Raw genomic sequence first — 13,217 nt, 5'->3', positions numbered from 1 at the left:
TCTGTTTCCCTGCATACTGTGTTAGCCTACTTTCACCCTGTTCTTCCCCACAGGACTGACCACCACAGAGCAGATAGTATTTGGGTATGATTCTCAGCACTGCAGTGACACTGACATGGTGGTGGCTTGTGTGTTAGGGTGTGTTGTGCTCGTAGGAGTGGATCAGACACAGCAGTGTCCACCTTGTAGATGTAAATTCAGAGATCATCTGGTCCTTCATCAGTGGTCACACATAGGACGCTGCCCATAGGATGCTGTTGGCTAGATATTCAGTTTAGCAGTGACACTGAGGTGTTTAAAAACTCCAGCAGCACTGCTGTGTCTGATCCACTCACGACCCACCAACCAAATACTACCTGCTCTGTGGTGGTCAGTCCTGGGGGACCTGAGCATTGAAGAACAGGGTGAAAGGAGGCTAACACAGTGCTCCTATATAAAGAGTGAAGAATCTAATGGGCTAAGTTCATTCCAAACCAGAAGTGGTCATAATATTCTGACTGTGTAAAGCATTACAGATGTTCATATGGTAGAAAGCACCCAACTACGCACCGTATCCTGCCATCGTTGTAGGCGGGCGTGCCTTCTACGATGGAGCGAATGAAAAAGGACTGGTTGCAGTTGATCTCCTCATGGCCTCCTACGATGCTGAAGCCCAGGCTGCCCGACGTGCTCCTCCGTAACACAATGTCCTTACAGCAGTACAGGTGCCTGCAGGGAACAAACAACCTTATCACACACACTCCCCAAGAGTTCTGTTTCAGACAGGCTGCAGGTCAGGTCATCAGGTCATACAGTGAAATTCTTCCCTAGTGCCAAATACCTTTAGCTGACAACCTGGCACATATAATTATGCTAAAGGGAACAGTGAGGCTGCTTATTAAGATGATGCACGGATGGGTGACCTTTATTTCAGAAAAAAAGGCCTTCAAGAACTTCATGTTTACTTCATGTCCTAATTTGTAGTAAGTGTGAACATGCTCAGATATAAACCATCCACATCCTGCTGGTATGAGCTGATCTAGAGTTTGTGTGTCTGCAATGCGGAAATATCAATTCTAAAGCCACTATGGTAAAACACTGGCTACTGATAAAGGGCTAGAAGAAAACACATTATGCTTGCTGACAGTGAGGTAGGTGTTTCTAATAATGTGGCCAGTATACAGCCTTTGGGCCTTTGGGAAATTTGGGAAAATCTCCATTTACAGGAATCTCTGTGGTCAAAAACTGACCACTGATGAAGTATTAGAGGATAGTTAACAAAACATTATGCATAATACCAGTTAGGTAGGTGTTTCTGTTAAAGTGGCCAGTATTCAGCTTTTTGGCCTGTATACTAAAAGATACTAACATCCCAGCCTTGTAGAACCAATATGGAGAGGAAGTGAGCTCTAAACGTGGGCTGCTAGCTGCTGTATAATGCACAGGGCCTGACTGGCAGGTGTATTCGAGGAACTGGCTAAAATTCTCCTCTTGAACCCTGGTTATGAATAATTCCATTTCACAGGGTAAAAGGCATCAGGAGCAGAGCAGAGTTGAAGCTGGAGGAGGGAATCCACTTGAAGCTGTCACGCTCTCAGACCTCTAAACCTCTTTACAGATGGTTGACAGAAACCTTGCTTGCGTGTTCTCTCACGCTTTCCGAATTTAATATGCAGACAATATCGTTGGGGAAGCTGCTGCAAACCTGAAGACTTTTATCAGGCTAAATTATCATTCATCAACATGCGGAGCTCGACAGAGGGAGAGGAGGAGTTCAGTGGAGAAGTAGAAAGATTCACAGACATGGGGAGAGTCTAGATATCAGGCCAACGTGAGTAATTCTTTTCACGGCTTGATTTGGACTTGTTCACACTCGTAATGAAAAGTTTGGATCTGTCGAAAAGACATGTTTTGCTCATTTTTGAAGTGAAATTAGGTACATTATGACAATATTCAAATCAGGTCAACTTACAATTCGAAATTTTAACACTGTTTATTGGGTTAACTAACTAAATTCAGTCCAATTTTTTTTACCTCTGCATCTCGGTTTGGTCAACAGTATATATTAAGCTGAGCAACTAAAAAAAATAATAAATGAGCTGCAGGTCAAATTGCCTAAATACTTTGTAAGGAATTTAGCGTATGCCCCTCCCCCCCTTAGTGTGTGTATTGTTTATTTCCATATATATGTTCACATGAGAGAGGCCTTCATATTCTCAGACTCCTGGGCATGAAGGGCTGCAGTGTTGCTGGGACTGAGTTTATTCCCTGTCTCATGACAAGCAGGCAGTTAGACAGCTGTGCCACTTTAGAGCTGTGAAACATATGTTGTACATATCTGTGTGTAAGAAAGACTTGAACTACTCAGAGCTGTGTTGTATATGGTGTAGTTTTACAGCTTCAGAATTTCAGAACAGTTCTACTGTCTGCTTCTCTCTTGAAACAGGGGATAATAAGCCTGAGTCTCAGCAAGGTCACAGCGCTACGTATTCGGGAGCGTCCCAGTCAAAAGGGAAGTCTTAAAGTGCAGATTGGAATAAACAGTGGACAGACTGAAGAAGAGGAGAAGGGGCACAGACTAAACATCTTACATATATCGTACAAAGCCATCTCAGCTGCAGCGCATTTACTAAGGGACATTCCTTTCTGTGTGTCCAGCACAGCTTGGTGAACTGTGACCTCCAAAGCTAGATTTGGGTAATTCTGACCTATAGCAAGACCTGTAGCAACTTACAACTTCACTCTAAAGCCAGTGAGTCATTGCTTTCCTCTTCAGGCCATTAGTATAAGCAGCAATTGGTCAAGGCATGTCATGTATAGTATAACAACAATGACCTAGTAGACCATACATAGTGAGCCCTTGTTTGTGTTGTGTGTGGGTGTAAGTGCTGTCCTACTTCCTCCCTCACCTGGGCAGCTGTAGCCAGGACACCCAGAGTGGTGAGTAGTCGTCACTGGGCAGGGGCATTTTGACATCACTGGGCGAGCAGGGCGAGAGTGAGCAGGGTGAGTGCAGTGGTGGCATGCAGTCCAGAGAGCTGACATCCGGAGGCCTCATCTCCAGCACACGCAGCACCACTGGAGACGAGGTGTTCTTCAGGTTAGCCACAGCCTCGCCTCGTGTCACACCAGTCAGCTCCACACCATTCACATTTAACAGGATATCACCTAGGAGAGAAGCCATATGGGTGTTAGCAAATGTTTATATATCCCTCATTCATTAGCCATTTAAAGCCAGAACCATCAAATAGTTTCTTTCAAACTGGAGCGTTTATTTGACCTTCTGTGTGAGTTTCAGTGTATGACCATGCTAAGATACAAACCATCCATGTTCTGCTTTTATGAGCTGGTCTCGAGTTTGTGTGGTCTGCCATACACACTGGCTATTGATGAAGGGATAGAGGAAACCTTATTATGCTTGCTAAGGGTGAGGTAGGTGTTTCTAATAATGTGGCCAGTTTGGGCCTGCATATTAAAACAGCAGGGCTAGCCAACTGTAACACTTGTTCACCTTGATCTATGACCTTTGGACACTCAACACCAGACAAGGGGGGCATCACTGTCATTGTCTCGGAAAGAAGAGGAAGACCTAGACCTTCTGACCAATTCTTTACAAACATCATATTTAATTCATTAGGAATTTACTGCTCACACTTACATATACGTATACTCTTACTTTACTCATGTCATTTCACATGTTTAAAATGTATGTATGTTTGGTGCATTTAGTATATTTATTATTTATTATCACACTGAGGTTGAGGTCTCAACATCTTTATGATATGCTTGGCTTTAAAGGGTTAGAGGAACTGAAAATTATATGAACCCTTTGAATTTGCAGTTACTGCAGCCACTCTGTGGTTTCTCAACTTTTACCTGCTATTGTGTTTATGTTTGTAAGTAGAAAGGGTTATAGTGTAGCGTAGCGGCTAACAACATTATCTTCACCCATGGAAAACTAAGGCTTAATTCCCTGTCAATTCACCTTCCTATGTAATATGATTCAAATGGAAGTCACTTTAAATAAAAGAACCAGCCGAATGCTGTATATGTAAACTTGCTGTGTGTCTTGTTTGACCTTTTGAACCACATTGTTTTAAGACATGAAAACAAATAAGTGACCTAATGACATTTTTAAGCAAGCAGTTATTTCATTATTATTGGCAGTACTGCAAACTTTTGATTTTTCCCTTTGTCCTTGTAAACTGAACAAATCCTGAGGAAGAAAACATGGTGAATGTCTGAATCTTCATAAAAACTGTGTAAGTGAAGTAAGCTTTAAGAAGACGTTTCCTCTCGAGAACAGTTGATGAATGAGGAACATTACATGAATGGTTCTTTAGAGAAAATACTCTTTAAAGCATCTTCACACTCACAAACCTCTTGTTTCCATATGGAACAAAAAGTCCCCTATGTTCTAAGGTTTGCCCTTAGTTGGAAGGTGGCAGCATCAATCCTTTTGCATATGGAATGAAAGTTACGGCAGTGGAAAGAGAAGAAATGAGGGAAGTGAAGAAGAAAGGAAGGAGAGCAGTAAAGGAGGAGAATGGCTACGGAGACCTGAAGGAAGATGATGAAGTTTCACACTGCAGGAGATGCAGATGACAGATTGGCCATATGGCTGTTTGACGTGATATGATGGACTGTCACTCTAAATTACATTACAAGATACACTACACTACACACACATGCACAGATGCACATGCTTGTTTTTATTTTATGCTGAGGTCTGGGGGCATGTAGATGTAGTCACATATGTATTTTGCATATGTAATTACCTACATGTACTAAGAATGATAAGTCATGGAACATTCATATTACAGACACACACACACACACACACACACACACACGAGTGTAACTACATCCACCTGAGCCCTTTTACACGCCATTTACAATGCAATCATGATTTCAATGTTCCGGACACACACCTCCCTGTACATGATCACACCAACATATAGCACACACAGACAACATGCGATGAAATTAGCCTCAATATGTTGCTATTCATGCAAGTAATTGAGAGAGAGTGCAAGACAAAGCACAGTGAGGGCAATTTCCTTAATATGTCAGGTGTGAGAGGGGAAGTAGATGAGTGTGTGTGTGTGTGTTATTCAGGCACACTTCTATCAGGCATACATTTGCAGATCTGATGAGTCTAATACATATGCATTAGCAGGTGTGTCTTTGTTAGCGAGCTTATGTGTGTGTGTTTATGAGCAAGATCAGAGGGTCACCTTGGAGACAGGTGTATGGCTTTGTTAGAGCTCAGAGACACACCGGAGCAGAGATCAGTCACAAAGTTTTCCAACACCACATTAAAATACTGACGCTCAACTCTGAGTGTGAGTAAGATTCAACCCATATGTCAAACAGCAGGAGGGTCCTCTCACAATATCTCTGTCACTTACTCTTTTGGATGAAACACTTAAGAGATTTGCCTGTCAACATCAAATGTGTATCCTAAAGCAAAGTCTCAGCTCGGAGGCTCCACCCACAGGAGCCCTGACTGCAGAATATCTACTGAATGCTAAGCTAGCAACAACTTTCAGGTTTGTCGGTTCAACTGTGACTGGTTATCCGCATTTCCATGTGTATGCTCCTCCATGCAGCTGGTTTTATCAGTCTGGCACATTCGCTAGCAGCTGTCTGCTCTGGGTACTGTAAAAAAAGAGCTTTGTAAAGATGAAGTTGCTGGACTGAAGTAGTTGTGGCATCATTTTTTTTGGTGCAAGGTTTTTTTTCCCAATTTTTCCCCCTAATGTAGCTTTGGCCAATTCCTGCTTGCCAGCCAAGTCCCCCTCATTGCACATGATTCTACCAAGCCTCATTTCCTCAGAGACACTTTTCAACATCATTGGACAGCTGAACTGCCAGACATCTGCATAGGCTAGCAACATGATGAGTGATACGGGTGAAAAGGGAGAGCAAATGAACGGCTGTGGCATCACTGGGGCTTAAATTTCATATACAGTCATATTTCGGAAAGTTCAAATCCTGGTCCTGGATATCGATCACCCTGGAGAGTTCAGATCCAACATATCTGGCTCAAATATTTATATACTCCAGGAGGCCTTCATTACCTGCATCAGGTGTGTCGGATTAGGGTTGGTGCTCAGCTCGGTACAGTGCTAGATATCCAGGACTAGGATCTGGCATTCCTGGCCAAAAGCCTACCCAGCTCTTAAAGGTTAAATAGCTTGGCCAAAAGAATTCTTCTCGTACTTCAAATGTTGGTAATCAGTCAAGAAAGGTCTCAGTATTTACTGTTTATTATCTATAAAACACAAATAAGACACAAATATCACAGTGCTACGAATGGCAGCAGTAGCCAGCTTGAACTGTATTTTAGCAGATTGCTAGTCAGTGTGACAACCAAGGTCTGGTCACTCATGAAAAACACTGTCCCAAAAGCTGTCAGCAATAGCATGTTATTAATAATAGTCAAAAGTTAGCTGACTAAAGTCATTAATGGGAAACAAACAAAACTAGTCTTTAGTCAGTATTAGATGAGCATTTAAATATGTTAATTTTACTAATTTAATGAGTAAAATATGTTAATTTGACTAATTTTAATGAGTAAAATATGTTAATTTTACTTTAGTTTTTGCTGATATTATCTGTGAACTATATCAGCTATATCTTAGCTCCAGTGCAAAACTAAAGAGACTTCGAACAACAATCACATCCTGGCTGATTTACTACTGGTCTAAAGCTTTAAGGCCTGGTATGCTTCAAAGTGCACCTTTGATGTTGACTGAGAAATAACACAGGTGTTTTCCCCAAAGCACCATGAGACTCATTTGTAAGGAGATCCCATTGCTGTTTGCTATTTGTGCTGTATATTACGTTGGCTGCAAGCAGATCTGAAACTGTTTTTCATACACACACACACACACACACACACCTTTGCGGATGGATCCCTCCTGGGACACAACGCCATTGGGGTCGATGTTGGTGACATAGACAGGGAGGTCCCAGCCACGGCTGTTCATTCCCCCAGCTACAGTCATGCCCAGAGACTCGTTAGGCTCCTTTGAGAGGGTGACTGTCTTCTCATAGCATGCTGGCTTGTGGCACGAGTCCTAGGAAACAGAACAATATGGAGTCAGGATGTGTTTTTCTAATGTTTCCAAAATAACATACATATATCATTTCTTCTCTAATACTTGGCCACAGGTTAATTTGCTTTAATAGCAGCATCAATCCTGTCCGGTAAAGATTACACCAGTCTCTTTGTCTTTGTACTTCATATCCAAGATGAGCACAGCACTGACACGCCCACACAGGCTTGTCAGGATTGTTACATTATGGATTTACTGTCAAATATATTGCAGTTAAGGTAAAAACTTTATACATGCATTTTTTTAAACATAATTTGAAATGAATGGACCAATAGAAATGCTCCATGACTTTGTACATTGACTTTTTTATTGTCCTCATCCTGTAAAGTTGGGAGATGTTTTTTTTTTGTATCGCTATGGACATGGCCTCAATCCTTTTCACTGACGTCAATCTTGCCTATTATGTTTGTTTACCCAAACATTACCAGTAGTTTAGCTAGTCACCACTGCTCTCTTGTCTGTAGCGACAAAAGAATGCGGTGTGGGCAATGACCAATGCTTTAGCAAATACGCCTCCATACACACAAGTGGAGATGTGTTACTCGAGGTATAAGGAGTTTTTCACAAAGACTGCTTAATTTCAGTCAGAAAAAGAGTAGTCAGAAAGAGTGTGTCCAAATGGCTTTCCACAGCTCTGATGTGGAACTAACCTAAAGCTCATCTAAAACATAACCATCCCATCCAGTAACGTATATGTAAGACACAGATACAGATAGCGTAACTCGCTATATAGCTAAAGAGATGCTGCTATTGAACATGGTTGAAAAATCAGCATGTAAAAGTATGCTGCAAACTATTGACAATGGCATTAGAAACTGCCGAATAACATACATCTCTCAAACTATTATTAACTAAAAGTGTATTGCTCTTTAACCTCTTATACAGGCTATGTCCTGCCAGAGGGGGAAAGTGTTATTACTAGAGAATAGCCCCACCAGTTTGTACAGAAGTCCCTGATTAGTTACTGAATAATACACCTAAATGTGTAATAAGTCTAAAATGTAAAGGGGTCAAAATGGGGGTCAAAATGATTTTCATTGTTACCAAATTATTATGCATTCTTATATCAGTGGAAGAAAATGGTTTATCCAAAACAATAAGAATTATTGTGACAGGCCTGCTGCCACACCATATAAACCCAAAGTTGTGTGACTTATTCAGCAGATATGATGGAATCTCAAGCCTAACTCTCGATCTGGAACAGCAGGGGAAACCCTGAAACAGGCCCTCACACCCACTGTAGCTGAAATGCACCCCCCAGTTCATAAACACGTGGGGTAAAATAAACAGGAGTGGTCTAAAGAGACAGCTGTAATCCTTACCTGACAGAACTAGCTGGTGCTGCTATTAAGGCAAGGAGACACGTAAACAAGTATTACAGAGGAAATGATGCATGAAGCATAATTTATTGCCTTGTGAGCTTAGAAAATGGGCATGTTTACTCTGTCCGCTTACAGTACCTTACCATATCACAGGCCAGCCAGCTTTATTTAGAGGAAAACAACGGGTAAATATTACAGACAACAGTTGTGACGGTGGTACATTGAAAATTGGAAGGTGACATATGATCAAAGGGACATAGAGAGAGTGTGTGCGTTTATGCGTGTGTTTTAGCTTGTAAGGGATGAGCTGGCCATTTCAGACGGGGCCTGTGATATTGCTGACTGCTGCCAAAACGCAGCCTTGGAGTTCAGCCAAAAGAAACAAACACAGTGGCGAAGCGCTAACTTCATAAAAAAGTGCTATTAAAGTTCAATAAAAAAAGAAAAAAAGAAGAAGTTGCTTATGTTTAGTCTGAGGCCGTGGCTAAAGTGAGTCAGATCGGCCCGTTCTGTGTCAGGCTTATCACTATTAAAAGCCTGTGTGAGGGCCGCTCCGAGAAACGGAAGAGGGAAAAAAAGTTCCCACCTTGGAGTGTCAGAGAGAATTAGAGTGTTACAGAGAGGTGAGAGAGCGAGAGAGAGCCAAAGGAGAAGGAGAGGGAGGGACCGGAGGAGAGAAAGAGAGGAATGGCGAATGAAAAGCTGTAAATGTGAGCGTTTTTAGAACAAGGGAAGTCGTCCCCTCGGATAATGACTAGCGGAACATCCCATTTAGAAGAGGTGCTGAAAATCCCCTCTGCCATAGCTGGGTTTTCTCCTGCCTATAATAGGCTTGCAGACAGTGTGTGTCTGTGTGTGTGTGAAAACAGGAGAATTGTAAGGCTCTGTGGAAAAGTACAGTTCTTTGATGTCTGAGTCTTTTGCACAGTAAAGGAATATTCTGCTAAGAAGTGTTGGCAAGGGAAACGTGTGTATGTCTAAGAGCCTGGGGTGTGAGGGGAATGAGAGATGGGTCAGGGTGTGTGTGTCTCTATGTAGGACAGTATGAGTGTATGTGTGCATTTGTGCTTGTGTGTGTGTAGGTCAGTGGTCCACACTGTATTTTTACAACGTGCACAGATCCAAGCTTCCGACCATTAATTCATACACTATGGGTCCAAATGTTTGTGGACACCTCTTCTGGTGTAGACATTCAGCTACTGTAAGTTGCACCCATTGCAACACAGATGTGCAAATGCACACACACAGCTTGTCTAGTCCCTGTAGAGAAGTCCTGGACCATATAAACATGACCCTTTTGGCACCATTCCTCATGCCAGGCGTGGGCTAGAGGGCTATAAAGCCCCCAGGATTGAGCTGTGGAGCAGTGGTTCTGTTTATGTTTGTTTGCCTGTCTTACCAATAGTGTGTGTTCGATGTCCACCGGTGAGTAGGGTGGGGGTCCTTCCATGTTCCAAGGCGCCTCCTGCAAGATGTCTGGGGCGGGCACGTGCGTCTGCCGTGACACAATGAAGTGGACCCTCTCCACACTCGCCTGCGCGACACACACAACAAAGACACCCATGCACAAGATGAGATGAGAGACCTCGACCCATGTCGCGCTTGCACAGAGCGGCCAACCAAACCACACAGCCGCGAGCTTTCTCCTGCATTTCTGCCATGTTTCAACAGTGTCAACCTCCCGAGTCAGCAGCTGCTTTTAAAAGCTCCAGAAAGAGAAGTGGGGCACACTGGGGAAAGATTAATGGCACGATAACTGACACTGAGGGGCAAGAGTAAGCGGGCTGACTCAGCGTGTGGCTGACTGATTACATGAAGCCCTAAAACGAGGCTGCGCTAAAACGGGAAAATATGGGCTAATGTTTGTTTAAGACTGGGAAAGAGCGGGTTAATGCTAGCCTAATGCGGGGAAACATTGAATTAGCATTGGCTCACTGCTGCGGGAGTGTGCTGGGAAGCTCCCAGGAGAGGACGCAGAGGACAGCACCCCCAGGAGCTTTATTTCTTCAAATATGTAAACTACAAAACAGCTTTTTTGTCAAGAGAGAGGGAGTGTATCCATGACTGTGAGTGTGTGTGTATGTGTGCCAAATGTCTCATTACCCTCAGAGACAGGAAAAGAAGCAGAATTAACAGATGCTGCAGTAACTGGCTATGCCCCTTAGCTCAACCTCTGCTTCTTTCTTTCTGTGTGTGTGTCTGTGTGTGAGAGAGCCAGCACATGTGTGTGATTATACAGCCACAACAGATAATATGGTTGGGGAAAATATGGGGCTTCGGCTACTGTAAATGACTGTATATATGTAAATAAATTACTCATTAATGCTTTGTGGAAAGGAAGCATGAATTGTGTTTAGCATACAAACATGCCATTCTGCTCTTCTATTTGGCTCACTTATTCACTGAAAAAGGCAACCAAGTCAGCTTCTTGTGAGCTGCCTAGGTCGGAAAGCAAGAGCATTCAGGTCTGGCCCATCTTTCTACGTCACAAGGTGTCTCATTAGAATTACACCATCCCTATCTAAGTAGATCCACTCACTACCATTGCCCAAATTGAGAGAGAGAGAATGTGTGTGAGAGAGAGATGAACTCAAGGTGAAGTAAACATTAGGTAACTAGTGCACACATGGTCAAATGAGAATAAACCCTAGAAGTAAAATCTAAAAATGAATGTAACTGAAGAGAGAAGTAAAGAAAACCAGTGGCTCATTATTATTTAAAGCAACAGGCACTCAAATCACCCATTGTGAACAGGGCTATTTAGAGAGGACTTGTGGTACTGGGACCAAAGCATGCCACAGAGATTTCCTTAAGACCCCAGAGAGCTGTGTTAACTTGTGGTACAATGACACAGCAGTATTCAGGAGTACCCCAGGTCTTTAATATTCTTTAATAATTTGCACAGTTCCAGAAATGATAAATTCCGCTTCCACTCTGTTCGACCAAAAGACCCAGTGAACACCCCAACTCTGAGTGTAAGAAAATACTGATATATCGAAGTACTGCGATGTTATGTTTTGCAATTCTGTATTGATTTTTAAAGATTAGTTTACATGTAAAGATTGGTTCTTGTCAATACATAGCCCTAGTCGCCCTTGGTGCAACTGTCTAGGAGGCTTGCGTCACGCCATCCGGAACAAAGTCTAAATCCTGAGCATGCCACAGCTTTCAGTGGCTGGAAGTTCTAGACAGCATATGTTCAAGGATGGCATTTCTTCCTAGTAATCGAGTCACACCAAGCTGATCAATTTTGGCCATGTCCAACTCACATACCGATGGATTTGAGCTGCTCTCATCTTAAAGAGATGCAGTGACTGGTGTGTTTGCCTTTACACTGATGGTGGGAGCTGGCGATGACTTTGCAAAGATAATTGGAAAAAAGAATCTTCCCAAAAACTCAAAAAACACACCCACACGCGCAGTGCCCTGGAGCTCCTTGAAGAGTGTGCGCACTCTTAAATGAATGGGCCTCGCTTGTTATCGTCTTAATTGGACTAATTTAATCAGTTTCTCGCCAGTGGTTAATCTCAGATGGCGATGCAAGCGGCCATCTTGGCTCCACAGAGATTAAGCCGAATCAGACAGGAAACAACAGGCTGAATATTGGCCCTCGGACCAGACCCACCACAATGAACCACACACACACACAAGTGTACACACAAACCCAAGACATTATCAGCAATATGAACCGTATAATGACCCCAGACCCTCCACTCTCTTTCTCTTGCTCACACACACACACACACATCACGCCCACAGGAAGTGCAATCATATCAACATTATCTGGCACACTGAACCGCATCTAACCCCAAGCCTTGTGTACTAATGCACAACAATCAGCAAAACAAACAAAAGTTATTTTAGAAAAACAGCAGTTTGGGAAAAACAGTGCCGCAAATTGGTCAGCAGACCATTTGGAAACAGACAAAGATCATTTTGAATGATTGCAACCGCTATGCAAACAGTAAACAGAATGTGAGGCAGCCATCAATCCTCTAGACACAGTTTTTAGTGGTCTGCTGACCTCCCCACTGCTGGCTTTCCAGATGCAAACAAAGCTTTTTGGCTAAATGACTCTACTAATGGGAATTCTGCAAGAGCATTCTCTGACTTTTTATCCAGGATTAAGGCCCTACATAACACGGTATGTCTACAAACTATATATATATATGGTTGTTGAAATGGAATCATGGTCAATATAATCTTTAATGTCAAAATGACACCTGCCTGGAAGATCCAGTCACTGGTTATTCAGTATTCCTGCCCACAAATACACCATGGGGTCTAAAGATTACTACACCCAGCTCTGAGAAAACATTACTGAAGATTAGAAATAAACAACATGTATATGTATATGTATACAATATATAATTGCTGTCATGCAAAGTCATTGTATCTCTATTTTTGCCGTTTTTCACTTCAGGGCATTTGAATCTGGCAGAAATAAAATCTTTTCACATTGACTTCCATTGAAAGTTAAGATTTTTTGCTTTTTCTTTAAAGTTACCATTTTGGAGATATCTCACGTTTTTGCGCAACAGCAACAAAGCAGCAATTAGGGTGGCCTTCAAACCCCAATAAGTACCCAATGCAAAAATGTCCCACATTAGGCTAATTCACCTAATATTCACCTAATATATATGGGCCTCACTCACTCACCTGTATGAGTAGTGCGGCATGCTCAGGGGCTCCGTATCTCAGGTCATGGCCGTTAATAGCCAGCACGCGGTCGTCCACGCGCAGTCGTCCATCGCGGGCGGCCAGTCCACCCTCCAGCAGGTGGAAAATGAAG

General features: G+C 42.7%; 1 protein-coding gene across 4 annotated transcripts in view; it reads right to left on the bottom strand.

Annotated features, from left to right (window-relative positions):
* Positions 1-13,217, bottom strand: part of lnx1 (ligand of numb-protein X 1) — a 61,035-nt gene that overhangs the window by 2,141 nt on the left and 45,677 nt on the right. For all 4 annotated transcript variants that reach the window (XM_072682663.1, XM_072682662.1, XM_072682664.1 and 1 more), the window contains 5 exons: positions 13,085-13,217; positions 9,825-9,959; positions 6,887-7,064; positions 2,889-3,147; positions 550-708 (listed from right to left, as the gene is read on the bottom strand). The exon at positions 13,085-13,217 is cut by the window's right edge and continues 269 nt beyond it. In XM_072682663.1, the coding sequence (XP_072538764.1) occupies positions 550-708; positions 2,889-3,147; positions 6,887-7,064; positions 9,825-9,959; positions 13,085-13,217 (864 nt within the window). The remainder of the gene's footprint in view (positions 1-549; positions 709-2,888; positions 3,148-6,886; positions 7,065-9,824; positions 9,960-13,084) is intronic.

This window comes from Salminus brasiliensis, chromosome 1 (assembly GCF_030463535.1).
Source record: "Salminus brasiliensis chromosome 1, fSalBra1.hap2, whole genome shotgun sequence".
Classification (NCBI taxonomy): Eukaryota; Metazoa; Chordata; class Actinopteri; order Characiformes; family Bryconidae; genus Salminus; species Salminus brasiliensis.
This window is presented reverse-complemented; position numbering and strand designations above follow the sequence as displayed.